General features: G+C 41.8%; 1 protein-coding gene across 5 annotated transcripts; it reads right to left on the reverse strand.

Annotated features, from left to right (window-relative positions):
• Positions 1-2,337: 2,337 nt before the first annotated feature.
• Positions 2,338-22,009, reverse strand: THAP4 (THAP domain containing 4). 5 transcript variants are annotated; one of them, XM_083443104.1, is made up of 6 exons: positions 21,895-22,009; positions 16,915-18,068; positions 10,153-10,312; positions 7,683-7,792; positions 7,388-7,491; positions 2,338-2,656 (listed from the first exon to the last, which is right to left on the reverse strand). In XM_083443104.1, the coding sequence occupies exons 2-6, from the start codon at positions 17,684-17,686 to the stop codon at positions 2,537-2,539; spliced, it is 1,266 nt and encodes a 421-aa protein (XP_083299230.1). In that variant the 5' UTR covers positions 17,687-18,068; positions 21,895-22,009; the 3' UTR covers positions 2,338-2,536. The 5 variants fall into 5 exon arrangements, with proteins under 5 accessions (XP_083299230.1, XP_083299228.1, XP_083299231.1 ...); XM_083443102.1 differs by lacking the exon at positions 21,895-22,009 and adding an exon at positions 21,589-21,743; XM_083443105.1 differs by lacking the exon at positions 21,895-22,009 and adding an exon at positions 21,589-21,725 and having other exon boundaries at positions 16,915-17,096.
• Positions 22,010-22,032: the final 23 nt, after the last annotated feature.

Below are 22,032 nucleotides of genomic sequence, written 5' to 3' on the forward strand. Positions count from 1 at the left end.
GAAGGGTTCAGGAGAGAAGCCTGAGAGGTTATCCTGTTCATCATATGCTGCCTAAAGTGGTCACTTCACTCTGGCCAGCCTTGATTCATAAAGGGCGAGTTGTGTCTAAGGAAATTACACAGACACTGTGTGACCTGCTGCAGTGCAACTCAACCTCATTTCAGTTCAGTGTAGAACTTTGCTTACAGATAAGGCTTCTCACAACATGGGCTCTTGAGAGTTATAGGAAGGCTATCATAAGGGGACAAGGGGCATGTGATTAACTTAACTCTATCTGCTAATCTATCATGTTTATGTAAAGCCTAGTGCAGATTAGATAGCAGAACACTTTAAATGGTGAGATGATAAGAAATAAACTAATATAGAGTAGGCAAAGTAAATGCCCTGACAAAACCCTGTAATCTATTAGAATTCAGAGCCTGAAAAACCCCATTTAAAAAGTCACCCTAAGGATCAAATGCTTAATTTAAAACTGTTGGTGTGTACTTAATAAATGGAGCTGGAATAATGATCAGCAGATATTTGGGGAGCATTGTGCTTAGCTTATGGAACCAATAACTTAAAGTAATACAACACTGGGAACAAACTAGTTTTGAATATTTACACTACTGTTCCTCCATCAATTCCATGTCAGTTTCCCCCTCTAACTCTTCCTTCTTTTTTACATATATGACATGGTATGGGGGGTGGGGAGGGTTGAAAGAGGAAGGGAGTGACTCTGAGATGAGATTGTGAAATACTCAGTAGTGTGTAAGACCACAAACATCTCTCTCCCACAGCAGTTATCAGATAAATCAGTGAGGTTGTGGTGAATGACATCCTTTTTCTAAAATAAAGCTTTTGCTAGGAGGAAGAAAATGGAAATAAAACCCAGTTTCAGAGGACGATAGAGGATAAAGTCCAGGAAGCTGGATGTTATTAGACTTGTATAATTTTATACTACAGTGGTGCCCCGCAAGACGAATGCCTCACAAGACGGAAAACCCGCAAGATGAAAGGGTTTTCCGTTTTCAGAGGCGCTTCGCAAGACGAATTTCCCAATGGGCTTGCTTCGCAAGACGAAAATTGACGAAAATTTTTGAGGGTTTTTTTCGCTCCAAAACCCCTTTTTCTGAAGCGCTAATCCCTTAAGCCTTTAATAGGCGTTAATAGCCCTTAAACTGCCAATAGCGCTAATAGCGCTAATCCGCTAATGGGCTTGCTTCGCAAGACGAAAAAACCGCAAGACGAAAAGACTCGTGGAACGGATTCTTTTCATCTTGCGAGGCACCACTGTACTCTGTTTTGACATTGCTTATTATGTTATGTGGGCTGGTGTTTTTTTTATTGTGGATTCTATTGTTGTAAACCTCCCATGGGCACTTTTTAATGGAAAGGCAGAAAAAAGGCAGCAGAAACTTGGCCATTTGTTTTAACGTTTCCAATGCTATTTATTAAACATACTTATTAAACATACTTATTAAACATACTTATGTTTAATTGACAAGGCTTTTAATGTGCAATCACAAAGCCTCCATCAAGATCCACACATTGCCATAAAATTGTAATTTCCCCAGTTTCTCCCACTGTACTACCACTGGGCAAACTGAACCAAGTGCCACAGACAGGGTAGCAGTGGATTAGTGCCCTCTTGGTCTTGTTTCCCTTGCAAATCCACTCACACAGCTCCAATGGGGCTCTCTAGAGTGGCCGCATCGCTATGGCTCTCTCGAAAGACAAAGCTCCTTCCTCAGACTGAACCCTGACTACATGGTGGACAGACCATAGTAGAATAGTTTATTGAACATAGCAGAGTATTTCCTGAGAATATGAAAAATCAACACAGCTCACACTAAAAGCAATGACTGAGTAGTGCAAGGAGCTTCCAGCCTGGAACAACCACAAAGCTGTAATGGAAGATAGTGCAATTGTTTTATCTCTATCCCATACCTTTTGGTTAAGCTCAAGTTATTACATGAAGCCATGAAGGAAGGAGTTCTTGTTTTACCCTATTCAACAGAACATGGGTTATATAAGAAACCTGAAAAAGATCTGGGCTCTCATCATGACTTGAGAAATTAGTTTAAAAAACTAAAACAAAACATAGTCTCTCTCAGGATTGCTTAACTTCTTAAAGGTATTTATCGGTTCTAGCCATAGCCTGCATTTAATGAGAGGAATCCACGACCTCTTCCTTTGTATAAACCACCTTGTTTGCAAACCATAAAGATTGCAAAAAGAAACTGAAGACAGAAGTCTCCCATCACCTCCATGCTTCATAAGGAAAAACTATCAATGCTTCTTTAACAAATGACAACATGGAGTCTAATTCAACATAATACCATTCCAAGCTACACCTTTAAAAATAAAGGCTTTTTTATTGGCTTTTGGTTTTTTAAGTCTACCATTACAGAAACCTTAGAATAACTTCTTTCAGCAACTATAGTTTCTGCTGTCAGGTAGGAACTGGATGACAAAGATACAGAGTCACTGCTTCCAAGCTGCTTCTGTTTTCTTGGCCTCGATTCCTCTATGGTGAAACAACCTCCTCTTTGTTTTAAGGAGTCACTTTCTTGTAGGTAATGTGAAGGTGCTGAGTCATTGGCTGCGTAGTGGTTGCCATGGAGACAGTCTGTTCTAGTTTCCCATCAGAATTGAGCCTGAATTTTCTAGTAATCTAAGGAGGGAAATAGAAAACACATGGCTTATTATTTGATCCTGTTTATAATTCAAGAAGAAAAACAGCAGCAAAGCAAACCACTGTCCAGTGACTTGAACCAAATCTGTGTCCTCAGGACTGGGAAGCAAAATGGCTCATCCCTGCAAAATTCTACAGAGAAAATATGAAGGCCTGCTTATATCACCACCAAGTATTATCCAAGAGGAACAGATAATATATCCCATAAATCAGGAAAAAGGTGAACTATTTTGTTCAAGATTTTTGCTTATATTTTGTACCAGGATCCTGCTCTGAGATCACTCAACCTTTCAACAACCATGGAGACAAAACAAGACAAAATAGTGAACACACAAGACAAAATAGTGAAGGAAAACAAAACCCACTGCTAATCATTTGTGATTGCTTTACTCAGCATTGTGCCTCATTTGAAAGCATCTTCTGCTTCCAATTTGCCAAGCTAGGGTTAAACCAAGTATGAGAATACGAAGGCAAGGAATTACAATGCTGAAATTGAAGAAAACCGTGATGGAGAATTGGATTTAACATATTAAATAAAGGGGAGAATAATTTAGAATTTGATAGCTATGGAATTCTGGGAGTCTTGCACCAAACAGCCCATAAGTGTAAAGCAAGGCACTGTAGTCAGAGCACATTTTGGCAGAGGCCAACAAGGCCCCTCCGCTTATTTCAGTAAAAGATTTCTGCACACAATCCAAGATTTTGTGTATGCTAAGTTGGTGCCCTTTACCCTTTTTTGCCATAGTTAACATGGTTTTTAAAGAAGAGTGGAGATATCCGGGACTGCGGGATCCCTGCCAAAGAAACCCTGCCAAAAGTTATTTTGTTAAGTACAATTGCAGCAAAAACACCCACACCCCACCAATATGCAGCTATCGAAACAGAAAAACTTCAGCTCCATGAAAGCTCTCTAATACACTTGTTATTTGGAACCATATATTGTGAGGAAATGCAAACACAAACCGCGCCAGTAAAATCAATTTCCTGTCTTTATTTGAAGAGGTCTACAGAATAAAATACTTTCCCCCTTTTAAAACAACCTGCTGAATATTGGTAATTTTTACATAATCACCCAGGAAATGTATCCCAAACGTTACAGGCAAGATAATCTGAGACAAGGTAAAGGAGACATGGGTGAACAGGGATGTGTCTCCTGCTGCTCTTGCCAGCGATAGAAAGATTAGCTTGACCCCAGCAACTGGCTGGAAGACCTATAGCTTCTGGGAGTTTGCTTCCGCCCTCCCTCCAAAAGGAACTCAACAGCAACTGTAAGTTGCCCTGCGGCTGCAGAAATCCTTAAGGGAATGGATGGAACAGGATGAAACCTGAATAAACAAACCTCTGGTGTTATTGTTCCAGTGTTGGAACTGAATTAATATGAAGAGTGAGTGGTCTTGCTTTTTCATGTTCTTGATTTATCAGGGCCTTAATATTTAGTACATTAAACCTTTAATACGTACTGATAATTACCATGCTTTTCAGATAACATGCTTTGCAGGTGAACCGTGTGTGTGTGTGTGTTTTGCATTATAGGTGGGCTTGAGCACACTCAAACTGGAGATTATGAAGTTGACTTGCTTTCACCAACCACAGCAAACGTCAAACATAGTTTAGTGTTCAAACAAGGTTACTTGTGGTTAATCTAAAATGGAAGTGGAAGTTTCTCATCTCCTTATGTTAGTGCTAGAGGAGAGGGGGAGGAAATAGCATATAAGCCAAGGGAGGAGAGGCCAGGCTTGTTCTTGTTATGCATCCAGTTACATTCAAATTGCAGCCTGTGCCTTTCCCAACTCTAAATTCTACATTGCTTTGACTGGAAATTCAGGAGCTATTTTTATCAAATGTTTTTAACAGTGGCAAACCTTGACATCTCTACAATGAACTAAGTGGTATGTTGCATTTTTGAAGCACCCACCCTCAGACAAGTCACTAGAATATAAACAGAAGTATACTGGAATACTGTTAGCATTGCTTTGCCGCAGATGCAGGGTACTTACATAACAATGTAGGTTAAATGTACCAATAAATTAAATTAGTTCCACAGTCCAAAATTATTCAAACTATTTTAACAAGCAGTTTACAAAAGGTCATAAATAGATATTCTGAGTATCTTTGTGGGATGTGGTTTTGTTGTTAGGCAGTAGTCAAGAAAAATGAAAAATGTAAGGGTCCGGTGTGCGTAGGCTCGTTTCAGAACATCTGTGAAACTGGGACTCATTATATTTTAACTGGCCAAGAGTTGTAGTCCAATAACATCTAGAAGGCACTAGTACCCCCACCCTGGGGCCTCACAATTACTTTTTTATTTTAATAAAATCCTCTTTCTTTATAATTCATAATATTACATAATTCTGCATATCTGGGAGGTTGCTGTTATCTAGAAATGAATCCCTGACTTTTGAGTGGCCCCATTTAGCTTCCAAACTGATTGACACTCAGTCACCTGAGTTCATCTTCAGTAGAAACAATTAGGATCTGCAACAGAATGTTCCAATGTATTACCATTTCCTAATAGGACTCCTCTTGTTCAGGGTTCAAGCCAGTCAGTTTGCTTCGGAGAGCCTTCCATCTACACACATCAGTTCCCCACTTTTTTCTTTCAACTGATACTCAGCCTTCCATGGCCACTGAACATTGTTTGTTTTAATATATAGCTGTGTACTTCTGTAAATCTTGGCGTTCCACTGAATGTGCCAATGCCTCCCTCTTGTTTCTCAGTGGTCCCATTTCTGTTGGCACTCACTACCCAAGTTCCCTATTAGAGGGAAGGTTAACTGTAGCCCTCTCTCAGCAGCCGCCCTACTACAAAATAGACATTTCTCTGTCATTTCTCTGACCTCAATATTTTTTTCAGGTCCTCTATTGCTGTTCTCGTTTTACCTCTTCTACCAAGCGCTTAATGCATTTTAAAAAAATTGGCACAGATCTCACAGTAGCATGAAATATGAGGATGAACAGAGCTGCTTTAAATTTTATAGAAGCAGACTGTCTACTTGACTTTGTCTTTTTTCTCCCCCAAGGGAATGTGTTTGCTCTGCTAAGTTCTTCAACTGCAAGAGTCAAGGCTGCCTGATGAGGAATAATACTCTAAGACCTTGTGCAGTGCTACCAAATAATAAAAATTATTATTAAAAGAGCAATATGCCTTACATGAAATTATGTGAACAACATGAAGAGGAAAATATGTATACAAAGAAAAAAGAAAAGAAAAGAAAAGGGAGGGAGGTGGGAGGGACAGTCCTACGAAGAGAAGAGACCTGTTGGCTAGAAGTATGAGAAATTCTTGAACAGATGAAATCCTTGAGATCAGGTAAGAAAGTGGGGGGTCTAGCAACTTTTTTTTTGTTTTTTTTATAACACCTATGCACAGTTACAGCCTGCGGAGCCAGCAAGCACTCCATTAGCATGGTGTTTTCTTGTGTTGCCTTCTAACAGAGCAGAGAAAGCGGTGGCAAGCACCAAGATAAATGCGCCTCCTTTCATCCAAGTCTTAATTAAGGCTCAGCAAGGTAAACAGCCCAGGGACAGGACATTTCTGTCTCTCTACAAACCAGGGGCCTTCTCAGGGCAGACATCCACATTAAAATAGCCAAAGGACACCTGAGGACAATTTTTGTCTCTTCTGTATAGTATCAGGCCAGCCAGAGAGAAACCTACTATTCAATTCAAGAGGAAGGAAAAGTCAGGACTGTTGAAAGACTGGGAATGTCTGGTACAAAATACTGAAAATTTGTTCCTGCTTCTGAAACCCCAACCAACCAGTCATGTTGGGGTAAATGAGGGTCCCCAAAATTAGGTAACCACAGCCTTGACATGTGCCACAGAGGTTGTAGGCAGGAGGGAGAATATTCACTAAAATATCCTATCAAGTCAGGGGTACACATTTTGGTCAGAGTTTTGCAACTTCTGAGTATGAGCAGTTTCTGCTAGTGTAACTATCAACCAAGCAGTGCTGCTGCCAATCTGTGGGGAGACGGATTGATAGAAAGGTCTGCTGGGTACAAAAATCGACAGATATTGGAAATCAGTTACAAAAAATAGGTAGGGCTGAAGAGAATGTCAAAGTTAAAGGCTTCCTGGGGCATGAATGAGTCAGACACTTATCCAGTGAGGCCCTGCACCACTCTTTCTGATTAGCTATATAATTGCAGGCACATCTCCCTCTCCACCCTTTTCCTGTGGGAGATCATAATCCTTGGCCATATCTGGGACCTCTTGTGGTCTAAGTGGTTCTACTGTACTAGTGAGTTCAAAGGCCCCATCATGAGTCTGCCTTCGGCCATTTCCTGAGATGTGGAGCTCAAGTCTGTGGAGCTATAGGAAATCTGGGTTCTAGCCTTGATGCTCTTCCCACCTTCAGCATCTAAAATAGCTGCCACTGCCAGAATACACAAAAGCTTTCTTGTAGTCACTTCAGCATCTCCCTTCTGCAGGAACTGAACCCTATCTGTTTTATCCCCCAAATTTCGGTGGTTCTTTGCAGTCTGCTTGCCGGCTGACTAAGGGTTCAAATCCTTAACCACTGAAGTTCATAGCTACAGATGTTAGTTGCTCTCTTCCGCTCTTTAGTGGTCTCTTTCGAGCTGCCCATTTCACCTTGTGTACATGCCCTGGGTTGGGAGATATCATATAACTCTTCAGGCAGGCAACAGAATGCCGAGTACGGATTTGTCATACCAGTTCAGCTGGACCACACTTAAATATACTCACTTGCTCTACATGGGGTTTCTTGGCAAATGAGATCCTTGCTACAGAGTGGGAAGCTATAGAAAGCTCCTGCCCATTAACTTCTCCTTCCTCCACCTCTACCAAACCTGGATCAAGAAGAGAAATTATTAATACTGACACAGTTCATAGAGCTGGAATACAAGACAACACTTGGCTTATAAGCAGGCAAGAGAGATTTGTTGAAAGTACGGCATCAAGCCACTTTCTGACTGCTTTAAGGGAAGCTGGTTTTAAAGGAGAAAGAGGAGAAAACTTGCTAATGTAATTAGGCTAGTACCTGTATTCTGAGCACTGATGAAGGCCACCTTGTTAGTGTCAGGTTTGATGCGGATAAATCCACATTCTCGGTGCATTGGTTTCCTGGTGTCTGGATGGAAGGCGTTGAATCTATTAGGATAGGAGGATACTAACATTACCATGCCTCTGTAAACACATCCTCCACAGAAACTAGAACTCATCCAGCTTTTTCAGCATCATCTGTATGAAATGAAAATAGTGCTCCCATACCTGTCCTTAACAAACAGTAAACCTGGTCCCATTTAAGCAGTATAGGATCATATTCAATGCAAGTCCTATCTAGAGTAGACCCACTGAAGTTAAGGGCATTTCTAACTTATGTTCACTCACGTATGGCTGAAGATAGTTTCTTGGATATCTTTTTTCCTCTCTTGGAAATTTGTACATTCTTTTAACTATGCAGTGCGTTTTTGCCTGTCCCATTAGATACTTGTCAGAGTATATTTTTCATTTTACTTGGCAACTCCAGCAGCTCCTAATAAGGAATATTGAGGTGTACCTGTCACCGCAGGAGTAGTATGGCAGTGTTCTTCTTCCTCGACATAAAACGCTGCAGTAATACAAGTTTCCTTACACATAGCACTCCTGAACAGTTCTTTTAAAAACTACAGAACTGTGCTAGTAAAAAAAGTGCTGATTTTATATATCAGGTCCAAATGTCATGTCGGCAGCAAAGAATGCTTTCTTCCATAACCGCCCTATTACCTCTCCCATATTTATGATGTTTCTGGATCATTTCCTACACTGCATTTCTGCAGAGGTCATGCAGAGAAAGAATGGATGCTCACTTTGGGCCTAAATAGTCCCCAAGGAGCAAGGCAATTTTGCCATTTACAGAATCAGCTGGCAAGTAATATTTTAAAACACAACTCTTCCTTTAAAGCAACATTATAGGGGTTCAAATCTTCCCAATTAGTGAAAATCCGTATTTCAGCTGGGTAATTCAGCAGAAAGAGTTATGCAGCTAGAATAGGCATGTGCCATAGTGCATTAAATTCCAAAGCATACTGAACCGACCACTTTTTAGAGGATATAAAAACTAGCAGCTTTAAGAAGTGCTCCCCCCCCCCCGAAAAATAGGTGCCAGTATTCACCACAAAGTTGTTACAGTAAGTTCCACAGTTTTTAACAACAACAAAAAGAGATGCTGGTACTGCGTACCCTTGAGTACCTCCTGGGGGGGAAGCAATGGCTTTGAGAAAATAATATCATGCATAATTGCCATCATTGAGGAGGTGTTTGTTTATCTTTACAACAGCATCAAGGTGAACATCCTTTCAACTCTCAAATTGCACTTTCCATTTTAAGAACGCAAAGGACTGCTCAAAATTCTAAGAAAAACTGTTTTTCTCAAAACCAAAACATGTTACATTTCCAACTTTCCATTTGTGCTTATACAGAAATGCATCTTTTTTTGAATCAAGAGAGCTGGAAAAAATTCAAAAATATATTGAAAAAAAAATCTTTGTAATGCCTGGAGGATAATAAATCATACATTTGATCACGCCCACTCTTGCTTGGCTCTGGAAAAAACATTCCATTCCCAGGCTACCAGGAAGGACCCCATTAAGCACTTACGCCAACTAAAAGAAAGCGTCCAGAACTACTATATCACAACATCCCATATGACCACTGTTCTCCAGCAACACATTCCTATGCCATTGAAGCCCCTTCAATCTATTGTTCCCAAATCCATCATACAGCCACTGCTGCTTTCCCCCAGCTAATGTGACAGACTTGTATTCAACAAATCACCTGGCAGCCATGCATAAAAGGAATTACATGCAGGTGAATAACTAGGCTGGTGGAGGAGGGTCATCTCCAATCTACTTGGTAGAAGGCCAAAGTTTGAGAAAAACCTCCTCTTAGCAGGGCAGTATAAATGTTGCTGACTAGTAAATTTTGGGGTCTTATTTACAAAGTCTATGATCCCTAGACACCCAATTCCTTGGTGAACCTGCAGCTACCACTGCCTCTTCCACCATATGCCCTGCTGTTACCTTTCCCAGGCACACACAGGATGGGAGCACTGGGAGGGAATGGGAAGCAGGGGGAAAACAAGAGCATAAGGGGCTTTTAAAGATTTTGCTGCCTATTTACTTTCTTAAAGTTCCTGGGAACTCAATTTTGCACTAGAATTACTAGTAGGGATTTGGAGGTGTTACTTTTGTCCTTTCATTTATGTTTGAGGTCTTTAAGAAAACTGACTGCATCGCTAAGGATGACAACTAAATGTAAAAATCTATGTGTGATCGGTTAATAGCTGCTTCGCAGCTTCTGAAAAACAGGGTGTCTATTTCCAGGAATAATTTGATTTATATTCTACGCACTGATTTTATTTAAATTGATTCTTAGCTTGTACCTCACTAACAGTCTCATTTGATAAACAACACAGATTACTTTAAGGTGTCCCTGTTGCAGAAAAAACCCTCAAAAATAAGGAAACTTACGAAAAATTCAGCATGGGTTGCCCCACGTGAGAGATGCACACTTCTTCGAGGTATTGAAAGGGCTTCATTGAAGGGAAGGTACCATCTCCTGGGGGGTCTGACAGCCAGGTGCCCAGCATCCAGGAGAGAGGCTCAACCACAGGGTTCAACTGCGGGGTTTCTGTAAGAAGAGAGAGACTGAGGATAAGCAAACTGCACTAAGACTTTGGGCAATTAGCTCTTACCATGTCAATGTTGGCCAACTACTTTGCATTGGTGAGACAGTTCCCAGTAGCCATGTTGCGTGTTCTACCATCCTCTTTCATTTTATCTGTTTTTATCCAGCTCTGGCCACATGAGAGTTGAGGTAGGTCAAAAGTTCAAAACAAATTTCATATTTTACAAACCTGGCTCGAAATAAAATTTTGACTAGCTATGTGCATATAGGCTCCTTGACCATTTCTTACCCCCCTCAGGGTCAAACTATATGTTACAGAGAAGACCTGCAATCAAAGCAGCAATGCTGGGGAAGGGCATAATTACCCCACCGTCAAAGAAAAACTGCTGGAATGTTCACAGTCCTGGAGACAAGAAGAAGAAATAATACAAGTATGTCATTTTCCTAAATGAGGCTAACATAAATTTTCAGGCATGGAAAAATTTCAGCTGGAAAACCAGAGCTGGGCAAAGCTGTACACACCCAAGTCCCCTTCATATTAATACTGAATGTGCTGCCACACATTCAAATAGCTATATATGTGTACACAAAGAGCTACTAGCTATATACAAATAACTGTATCAATGGCAAGCATTATTTTAGACAGAGAAAGCAATGTCATAACAAAGCTATAACCTATAAATTGGGAAACACAAGTATGAACCAGAACAAAGCACTGTAGTCTTCCCTGCTTCCTAACAGGAATGGTCCCATTCAAGGCTCAAGCCAGATGAATGAGTGATTAACGGTACACAAGACTGACATAACTATGCTTTGCATGAACACCTGACCTCAGCGTTCTCAAATGTCTGCTAACATCCAGCAGTATCTGATTTTCTTGTTCTTTGATGATAGCTCAAATAAGAAGATGATATTGGTATGGTAAAATGGATGTTTTTTATAATTAAATTACCACTGTAACTCTTCAATATAGTACCCCTGTCTACAAGCACCCAAAGCACACTTTCTTTAAAAATGAACACACAGAATTCTACAGACTGGCTTGTCCTTTTAAAAATTTGACTGCTCCATGCAAGATGGCAAGCATTCCATGCAAGTGGTATAGTACTGCAGGGGCAGGCAGGGACGAAACACTTATTTGCATCAGGGACAGTATCTATATCTTTAGGTATAATTTTATTTTATATGGGGTGCTTTCCAATTGTTGAAAGCAGAGTAAATAAGAATTATTTCTGTTGTGAAGAAGAAATTATAACTTGCGAGTATATATTTTGGTGGTCTATTTATTATTTTGGTTTATGTACTAATGTTATGCTTGTGTTAGGCAAGTCTAATCTTTTTCAATTAAAAAAAAATACAATCAAATGGTCATAAAAGGATATTTCAAAGCTAACTTTATTCTACATAGAGCAGTGAGAAGTGTGATGGGTGATGAGCTATTCTGAAAAGCTCTCTTTATCTGGGCAGATTTCAATGAAATCTCTTTTCCTTCCATCTCCTTAAGCATAAAATTGTGGCAATATTTATGACAAAGCACAATTTTCATGCAATTACGGTAGTATAAGGTCATGCAAAAGTCTGACCTCTCTTCCTTGAAGAACATATGCAGTTTATAACAAAGAGACTTGTGGCAACTTTAAGGATTTATTATGACTTAACTTTTGTAGACCAGAGTCCATTAATTTATAAGATAAAAACAGGGAAGCTTGCAAAGCTGAAAATGTGGTTTTTGCTACCATCTAGTGGCTCAAGTAATAATACAGCAATTCAAAGCAGCCTTCCCTGAAAGGGTGCAACATGGATCCGTATTACCTGCTCCTTTTTTTTTGCTACTTTTGTCACTTTTGTTACCTGGAATGGTATCACTAAATGAGAACAAAGAATAATTGAGAGGTCACTGCTGGACCTTCCAGATTCACTACAGTAAGAGCTCATCTAAATACACTTGCAAAGTTCCAAAGGCACTGAATCCTTTGCAGTTGTATCTTCACGACAAATTCCATTTCAACACATGCAATTTGAAAAGGAATATTGGACTGCAAGAAAGATGACAAGCTTTCTGTTAGATTTGTACTAAGAGGTTGTTGGTCAGAGATACCAGAGAATGCTGACTTAAAGTTGAAATTCAACTCAAAGTTATTCAACTTATCATCCAGCCCAGATGTTTATTTTTACTCTAATGCAGAAAGAATGTGAACTGAAAATTCGTGCAAAATGTTAGCTGACTAGCTGGTCAAAAATCTTATCTGAATCATAATCAGCTACCTTTTTAAAAAAAAACACACATAAGAAAATCCCAGGGAGTTTTACAGTACATCTCCTTCCTCATTCTCAACCTTTCATACAGTACATATTAAATGTCATATTGTGCAACTCCAAAGCACACATATTGCCTTGGAAAATCTCCTTAAATACAACTGATAAGTTGATTCTAATAAGATATATTTGATTCTACTGCTGTATGGTCTGCTTTGATTCCTATTCTTAATTACTATTTTAAAACTATTTAAAGTAAACTGTATAGGTTTTTTTATTAAGCCATATATAAAACTTGCTAAATAATGCATATATTATTTTATTGTACTTTCATTGTACACCCCTGAGGGTGGCCAAGAGTGTTTGTTAACCAAGTTCCCCTCTCACCATAAACAGAACTGAATAGGAAGGTTGTGGGCTCTTCCCTGTTTTACTTGTAAACTTTTACCCATGATGAAGAGATAATAGAATCACATAATTGTATAGCTGGAAGGGACCACAATGGTCATCTAGTCCAACCCTCTGCAATGCAGGAATCTTTTGTCCAACATGAGGTTTGAACCCACAACCCTGAGATTAAGAGCGTCATGCTCTACTAACTGAGCTATTTGGATCAAGGGAGCAAGTGAATAATTCTGAGGTCTCATTCTGAATACAATCCCATGGACCATATAGCAGCTCCAAGTAAGGTTGCAGAGTACAGGGGCACTGCACTCTGTTGAGACAACAGATCTCTGCACACAAAGGCTGAGAACAATGGCCTGCAGGATAATTTAAGCAGGCATGAAACTTAAGAAGAGCTCAAATGGAACCCAAATCTCCATTTTCAGAATGTCTTAAGTGTTTCAATAAAAGTGTTAAGCATTTTAGACTGTACCTGTGTCTGTTTCAATGCTGGCCATATCGTGCAAGATTATTTTTAGCTTGTTCACTCTAGATCGCTTATCATTCCCTATTCTCCAGGAACACTGTGATGCAATCTAGTAAGACAAGACAGGAAACAACCTTGGGACTCTACACAGAGGTTACCCCAGTGTATTCTGGGAGTTGTAGTTTAGCTTAAGCAAGCTATGGAGAGAAGAAATCTACAAGTATGGCATATATTGTGACTCACAATTCCTTTCTGGCTGCTATTGCCTTTTCATAGACTGAGGATAAGCTACATAAATGAAGTTAAAGGCAAACATATATGTATTTACATTTGAGTTTTATCAATTAGTACAGATGGCGATCATTTTGTGCAGGGGTTCCGTTCCCAGCCCCTGCACACATCGGTGGAGTGTGCGTAAGTGCGTCCCTGCCCATTATGCTCCACCCCGTCTCCATTCTTCTCTCTTCCAGGTCCAAAAGGACCTGCATGCCGGTAATTGTGCACTGATTGGAGATGCCTAAAATGGTTGCCACCTGTATAGCTGATTAGCAAAATTCTACTTGGAGCCTTTGCTGCGATGCAAAGGGGAAAACATAAAGCAGGGGGAAGGCTTTACATATACACATTTGCAAATAATATGCATCTCAGCAATAATATTGCATACCCTCTAACATGTCCCAGAGGAAAACCGGGACACACGTCTTTCGGGGCCATGGAGTCACGTGACTTGTGCAAGCGCACAGCCCCCCAAAATGGGATGTCCCGCTTAAATCGAGACAGTTGAGGGGTATGATATTGCAGATTAGCAAAATTGCATCAGTAATTCATACAAATTGAGATTTTGTCAGGCAAAGTTACATATTGAGCCTACAACTTTGTCCTTTGTTTCTTTCATTCTTACGAGACTAAGTAATCTGTAAGTAACAGTGTCCACACAGAAACATATTCCTTGTTTCTCTACAGAGCACACACAAAACAATTAACAACTGTTCAAAACATCAATCAGAAGTTGTTGTTGTTGTTACTAAGGTTATTACCTGCCCTTCACCAGCAGGTCCCAGGGCAAGTTACAACAATTTAAAATTTAAAACTGTTAAAACAAGTTACAATCAGGGGTATAGCCTGATCACTGCTAGCAAGGTCCTGCCAGCTAGAGTTGATGGGAGTTGTAGTTCAACAGCTGGGGACCCAAGTTTGAGCAACACTGGCCTAAATCAGCACAACAAACTAAAGCAGGGGAGGCTAACCTGTGGCCCTCCAGATGTTGCTGGACTACTTCTCCCATCACTGGCCATGCTGCCTGGGGTTGGTGGGATGGCCACAGCTGGACAGCTACAGGTTACACACCCCTGGTCTCAAACCCTCTAGTAGTAAATAGGTTTCGTATATGAATTCTGAACTCCTTCATCACAATCCAGCCAGGAGAGGTAAGCACATGACACCTCTCCCTTATTCCCTTATAGGCAAATGACTTCCACTGACCTCTTTGGCAGCAAGGAAAGGAGAACGTGTGGCAAAACCTTCCACAGTCCTCAGTGGCTAGAGTGTTTGATCCTACCTCAGCTTACAGACCTTCTTCTCCAATGGGGAGATGTTCCAAGTAAATTTCAGGCAAAATTTGGCTAGTATACCTAGACAACCCTGATGTGAGGAAGGAGGAAGGAAGTTTGGCCCCTTCCCCTCCAGGGCTCTGAGGATTTTGGTGCACACATACAAACACACTCCACCGGAACACCTGACTTGCCAGGTCTTGGCCACGTCAGCACTACTGAATCTGCACTGTCTGCTTCCTGAACACAAGAAATGGCCTCAGGTAGGATTGCTCAAGGACCATATTATCTCATAGGAAATCTTCCAAGGTCATATGCCAGTAGCAGGTAAGCCAAAGGCAACAGATGTGACTCTTACCTTTTGTTGCCAGGCAAAAACATTCACTTGGCTTTTAACTATACATGGGCTTTTTCTGCGGGTGGTCTTTTTAATGCTGGATTTAATGTATGTATGTCTTTGGTTTTTTCCTTAAAACACTGTAAGTCACTTTGTACAGTAAGCTACATTCCTGCCATGCAAAAGTCAGAGGTTTTGTACACACACATACACGTGGTTCTTCATTCAGAGAAGGATGCATTCCAGCCAGGCAAAAGCATGCAGAGGATGCAGGTCTAGTGATGAGTGTGGCCTGGGAGGAGCTTCATGGGTGGCTAGAAATGCCAGGAGGCCTGCATCTGTCTTGCAAGCCTATGGCTTGAACGGCATTTTTTTAAAATAATACATCTTATTTTGGGTATAACCAACCACAGAGCCTAGGACTTGCCGATCAGAAGGTTGCTGGTTCGAATCCCTGTGACAGGGGGAGCTCCCGTTGCTCGGTCTCTGCTCCTGCCAACCTAGCAGTTCGAAAGCACGTCAAAGTGCAAGTAGATAAATAAGTACCGCTCCGGCGGGAAGGTAAACGGAGTTTCCGTGCACTGCTCTGGTTCGCCAGAAGTGGCTTAGTCATGCTGGCCACATGACCCGGAAGCTGTACGCCGGCTTCCTCGGCCAATAAAGCGAGATGAGCGCTGCAACCCCAGAGTCAGTAACAACTGGACCTAATGGTCAGGGGTCCCTTTACCTTTACTTTACCTTTTACAGTGTACCAACTGCATGTCAAATGGTAATTGAACTGTGTTTGGTTATAAGAAAGCTACACATTCAGAGGGAAAGCATCCTGAGAAATCATGATATTCATAAATGAGAGCTATATGATGGATAAACCGGATTCCCAAGCAACTTTCAAACAAGTTTTAAAACTGGCATATTAATGACTCACCCATAGGCAGTAATGCAAACAATCGAAACCCCTAAAATGTAATTCTAAGGACAATATTCCTCCTCTCCTCAAATTTCAGAGCACTGGTACATGGCGTATGGGTGGGGAATGTACGTGTGAATGTTTCGGTTAGGGTAGGACACCTGCAGCTTTCCTAGTTGTATAAAAGAGGAAATCTCAGCAGATGTGGCTTGCATAACAAGGCACACCTGCTGCTGAAATTCTCTTTTTTACATGACAATTTAATGTGCGGGTTGCTTGGCCTCTTTTGCACCTGACGATCCTAGTTTCAACAACAAAGCATAAGAGTTTGCAAGCAGTTTCATTTTCAAAAACTGGAGGCTATATCACCAATAATAATAAGGTATTCTTAAGGAAATGGGCAGAATTCACCCAACACGGACTTCCGCTGGTGCAATGGGAAGTCCTGCCCTCTCCTCTCAGTGTGTGCCCCCTGAAATTGGCTCGAGGGGCAGCTGGGAGAACCCACAAATCAACACTGAAGGGGAAGAAGAGGGGCAATGGTTCCATCTGGCAAGCTGCAATGCATGCAGTGTGTGATTGTTCATTATAACGCAACACTGAATCCCACCCATTATATTTAACTCAATGGCTTCATATTTTTATATCCGTTTCGCCCTGGCTAAGAGTGCAGAAGATACTGACCACAGTCCTGGGACAGCAGGTTGCTCAGGCATGGGAAATTGATCCTCTTCAGTTCATCTAGTTTTTCCTTCAGCTTTCTAACTTGGCTGTCGGAGCGACTGATCTTTTGTCTCAACTGCTTTAGCTCTCCATTCTTCTTCTCTACCTGTTCTCTCAAGCAGCACACTTGACTTTTGCTCTGCCTAGAGGAGAAGCAATACGAATGCAGGGAATCAATGAGCTTGCAGGCTCCTGAAGCAGACATGATGACCTCATTGATGGACATGGGGTTGGCATCCGTTTCTCCCTTCTGACCTACAACAGCTTCTGTTGCTGGCTTAGGGGTCAGATCTGCAGGAGAAGCAGACATGTTCTGGGAAGGTTTCTGAGGGATAGCAGTGAGAGAGGAAGTAGAGGAGGATTCTGTTAAACTAGTATCCTGCTCCAGAGTGTTGCTACTACAGCTTGGATCCACACTTCTCCTTAACCTTTTCCTTTCTAGTTGCTCTTTTGGAAAAGATGACCTCTCTCTAGTGTGCTTGGAGAAAAAGCTGTAAGAGTGAAGGGAGCCAATAAATTTGCATGCGCCAGACACAGGAGGGGTGAAGTCATCCTCCGATATACCACTTTTGTCCATTTTCAAATTCCCAGAATGGATAACTGCTTCAGAACAATCCTCCAGAGTCAGTTTTCCTGGCTTATTTTGAGTTACTTTTGTGACTAGGTTATCTGCTAACATCCTCCTGAGGGAGCCTTCAAGTTGGTCCTGGAAATTTTCTCCCTGCTCTGACATTGACCTGATTTCAGCTTGAAGAGTCACTTGCTCTATTTCTTGAGTCCCGTGAACTATCAAGTTTTGGTCAGATGATAAGATTCCCTCAACTACCTCACCGCTTCCTTCCTTTGGTTGATCGCCATCTCCTTCTAGAGTCTGACTTGCTATTTTCCTCCTCCTTTTGACATAATCCCTGCTCTCCCCTCTTTTCTCTGAAATATGGAAGATGGTTGGCACAGCTGTGGGCTTGAGCAGCCGGTGCTGGTCTTCGTGCCGTTTTGAAAAACTGTCTTTAGTAAAGTGCTCGCTGCAAAGAAAGGAATACTTGGTGGGAATCCAGTTGTCCCGCTGAACTGCTTTTAACCACTGGATCAGTCTCTTTGAATCCTTTAAGGGAAACCTTCAAAACAGTGTAAAGGAAAAGCATTACTGTGTCTGCTTTTTGCCTAGAGCTTTTCAAAGCAGCTTATACATTGAGTTACATTTAAGAGCAACCTGAATTTTATAAAAAGACAGTCTGTTAAGATTATATTGCAGGGTGCAGAAATATGCAGCAGTAATTACATTTTCTACAAATCAAAATTTGTCATGTATGTTAAGACTCTTTCAGCTTTGAACCTATTCGTTCCTTTTTAAAAATGCAGTAACTCTAGACTAATTGAAAACGGTTCTTGCAGCAAACAGAAATACATACAATTCAGTAACATTAATGACAGTTAACATATTTTTATCATTTAGCCACTTGCAAACAATTCTTACAATCCAACCAGCAGATTTAAATGAGCTGCCAAGTGCTATGCTAAAGCTGCAACTCCTATGCAGGGTTGGATATGGTTAAGCTTATTTCTTTCCAAGGTGCTCAGACTCACCTAACGTTGCATTAGGTCAGGCTGAATGATAAGAGGCAGCTGGCCAGATGGGTCTTCTACAGGGAAAGTACTATAGTAAGGGCACCACCACCACTGGTAATCTATTGCTGAACTTTATATGGTACCCTAGTTAGGTTATCCCTGCTATACCTTAAGTCTAGATTTGGGAGCTTAGCAGCTAACCATATCACAATGTATTTGTACCAGTCAGAAATATATGTCTATCCCTGACCTAATATGGAGTTATGCAGTCTTCCAGCTTAGTCTGAGATCACTGACCTCAACAACTTTCTCCTCAGATGGCACATAAATATCCTTCTACCTTCCTTCCCAGTGCAGTGCGAGGTGCAGACAAATAAGAGGAGAGGATGGGGAGACACTGCTGGGGTTACCACTGTTCACTCTGGGGAAGAGAAATTGTAAGCCACACCAAACAATGTGTGTGCATTTATCTGTTTGCCTGTGTCTTGGTTCAGGCAGAAGTGCATCTAAAGGTACGTCAAGTGTTGTTGACGGCACTATAGATCCTGATCAGCACTGTAAAGTTAAAAGAGCAAATAGTGTGAATAGAAAAACTCCGTCTGGCTCCACTATATCGGTGAGTTATCCATGATGAGAGAGGCAATCTAACCCATTAACCTGCTTTGTGAAACAGACTCTTCCAAACTGTAGGGAGAGAATACCAGGAAAGGTATAAAACAGTCTGAAATTACCACTTCAACACAAAGGCAGAAAAAATGGGTTTTCAAGTGTCAAGCCTTCTGATTCAATACACCCGACACTGAAAAGTCGGATGGAGACTATGCCAGTTTCTCATGTCTATCATGAGCAGACAAAATGCATTCTGGGAGCTAACAGGAAACCTGTGGTGCCACAGGCCAAAATGATCACCTATTGTGGGGGCGGCTTGCCGGATCTACTTTATGTGTGTGTTTTTAATAGATGTCCAAGATCCTCCAACTGAAGCCAGGCAGGGGAGCAGGACATACTTTAACAATGAAGAAGTAATATGTTCAACTCAAAAATATGCTATATTTACCTCATTCAAGGAAAACTAGGATATAAGTGTAATAATAAATAACATCAGCATTGTTGCTGATCTACTGCAAATTATATCTACTGGGATATCCTTATCCAAGTTCTGTTCACCCATAGTGCAAAATGCCATTGTTGGATGACAACTTTTCCTTTTTCATCTATGTCCACTTTAGTATTAGTTACTTCTGTTACAACAGAAGCTGCTGCCTCAGTGCAGACCAAGTAGGCATTATAAAGTATTTATTTTGCTCAATTTAGATGTCATACCAAATCATGAGTAAGGAGTGCAATCCTCTGCAGGTTTACCAATGACTAAGTCTCACTATGTTAAGTGTATAGGATCTAACTATTATGGTTTAGCATGCTGACTGAATTGATATGTCATGATTTGCAATCAGTCAGCAAACCAAAATCATAAGTAATGGTTTGAAGTGTATCTGCACTTGCAAACTACATTATGTCTGAAATGACAAATTATAGTCATGGTCTTTGCTTCATTTCTGGAGTGCAAAGCAAAGGGAAAATGAAAGCAAACAGCTTTAAACCATGGTTTGCTTGTACATTGGAAGCTCAAAACATGATTTGGGCTCTAACCCACGCATAGGCAAACTCAGCCTGCCAGATGTTTTGAGGCTACAATTTCCATCATCCCTGACCACTGGTCCTGTTAGCTGGGATGATGGGAGTTATAGTCCCAAAACATCTGGAGGGCCGAGTTTGCCTATGCCTGCTCTAACCTATGGTTAGAGCAAACCATGGTTTGATGTACTATGATATCTGAAGTAAGCCTGTGCTTTGACAAAAGCAATAGCTTTTGGTCATCAGTCCCACTTTAAGAAACAATGTAATGAACTTTGCTACTCTCAATGACAGAACAGTTTATGTAATCTAAATCTGCATATAGTCTAACACAAAAAGAAAAAAAACAGCATGTGGGCAAAATATGGAGGAGTATGACTCCCATCATCCCTGACGACTGGTCATGTTGGATTCAATTGACTAGACTCAGGAGTCCAACATCATGTGGAGGACCACAGATTCCACAGCCCTTCTCTAGATCAGAGACAGCACCTCTTTGCTGAGAATCTACCTTTTGCCCTGATTGTGAATTCTTGGTTGCTGCTAGGAAAAAAATGCTGGGCTGGATGAAATTTGCTTCTTTTCTCAATTTATAAATATATATTGTTTTCTCAAGTTATTTATAGTAAACTCTGCATATCTTTGCAACTTAGCTATTTGTCATTTCTATATGCATGGGTGTGGCATATTTCTTAACGCTAGGGAATGCTCTTCTTGCATGCTACCAGAAAAGCAAAAAATCAGGCATTTCTAATTGTTGCCATCTGCCGAGATGATTGCTGTACACCTGATGGGCAAGTTGCTTTCTCCAATGGGTGCATACACCTTATTCCCAGAACTCTGACAGGACGAGACAGGCAAACTTACAAACAGGAAGACTATGTACTCACACCTGTGCTCCACACCTTAAAAGTGGGGCTTACTTTTAGAGTTCAGGACGTACCCGCCCTGGAACCTGTTTTCAAAGGTTGCGCTTCTGCTATAAAACGTGGGAAAGTGAGGGACGGACGGGGCAATGTGTCATCATCATCCCCATAAGGAAGCATGTGCAGAGTGCCTTGCTCTGCCTTCCCGGGGGGTGAGGGCACAACCCTGACACACCTCTCTCAAAATTAGGTTAGGCGGCCGGAGTTGTATTGGCGGAAAGAACATGGATAAGGGATTCTCTTTTGTCCCTCGATCTGCCTGGGAGCTGGTGGTGGCGAGGTAATAAGGGGGGAGGGGAGCGAATGCAAGCAGCCAGGTATGCGAGCGGGGCACCCCGTTTCGTGAGGCATCAGCCCGTCAGGGTGCTGCAGGCGGCGGAGGAGGAAAAGCAGGAGGCTCCTCGCCCGCCTGCCCGACGTATGTCACGGAGAAGGAGATGGGCAGGGCTGTGCTCGAGTCGCCCTCCCAGCACCAGGTGCGACCTGTTCCTGCCCTCCCCCTGGTTACCTGTGGAAGGAGACGGCCGCTCGACCCCGGGGAGCTTTGCCCTGCCGGTTGGAGCAATTCAGCGCCGCGCAGCAGATCACCATCTCGGGAGGCCGCGCGGGCGGCCCTGCCTCTCCCCCCACCTCCACCTCCTCCTCCTCCCCCCGCTCCGCGTCCGTACAACAAGATGGCGCAGCCTGTCGAGTCACCTCAGCCGCCTCGCCGCACCCTGAACGGCCACTTCCGTACGGAAGGAGCAGCCGTTTCACAGGGGCGGTCCTCAGGCGGCGTTTGGTCAGAGCGTACGTGTATCTACAGCACACTTGCCTTTTTAAAAAACAACAGCAACGGCTTTTTACCTCGCTGTAGGTACACAGAAAGACGGCCGGACTGTTGTGGGGCTTTAATAGGGTTAGAATGGAAGTATGACGTGAACTCCTAGACACTGCAATGTTGGAGGTGTGG

This window comes from Podarcis tiliguerta (assembly GCF_965153285.1).
Source record: "Podarcis tiliguerta genome assembly, chromosome: 5".
NCBI classification, from domain to species: domain Eukaryota; kingdom Metazoa; phylum Chordata; class Lepidosauria; order Squamata; family Lacertidae; genus Podarcis; species Podarcis tiliguerta.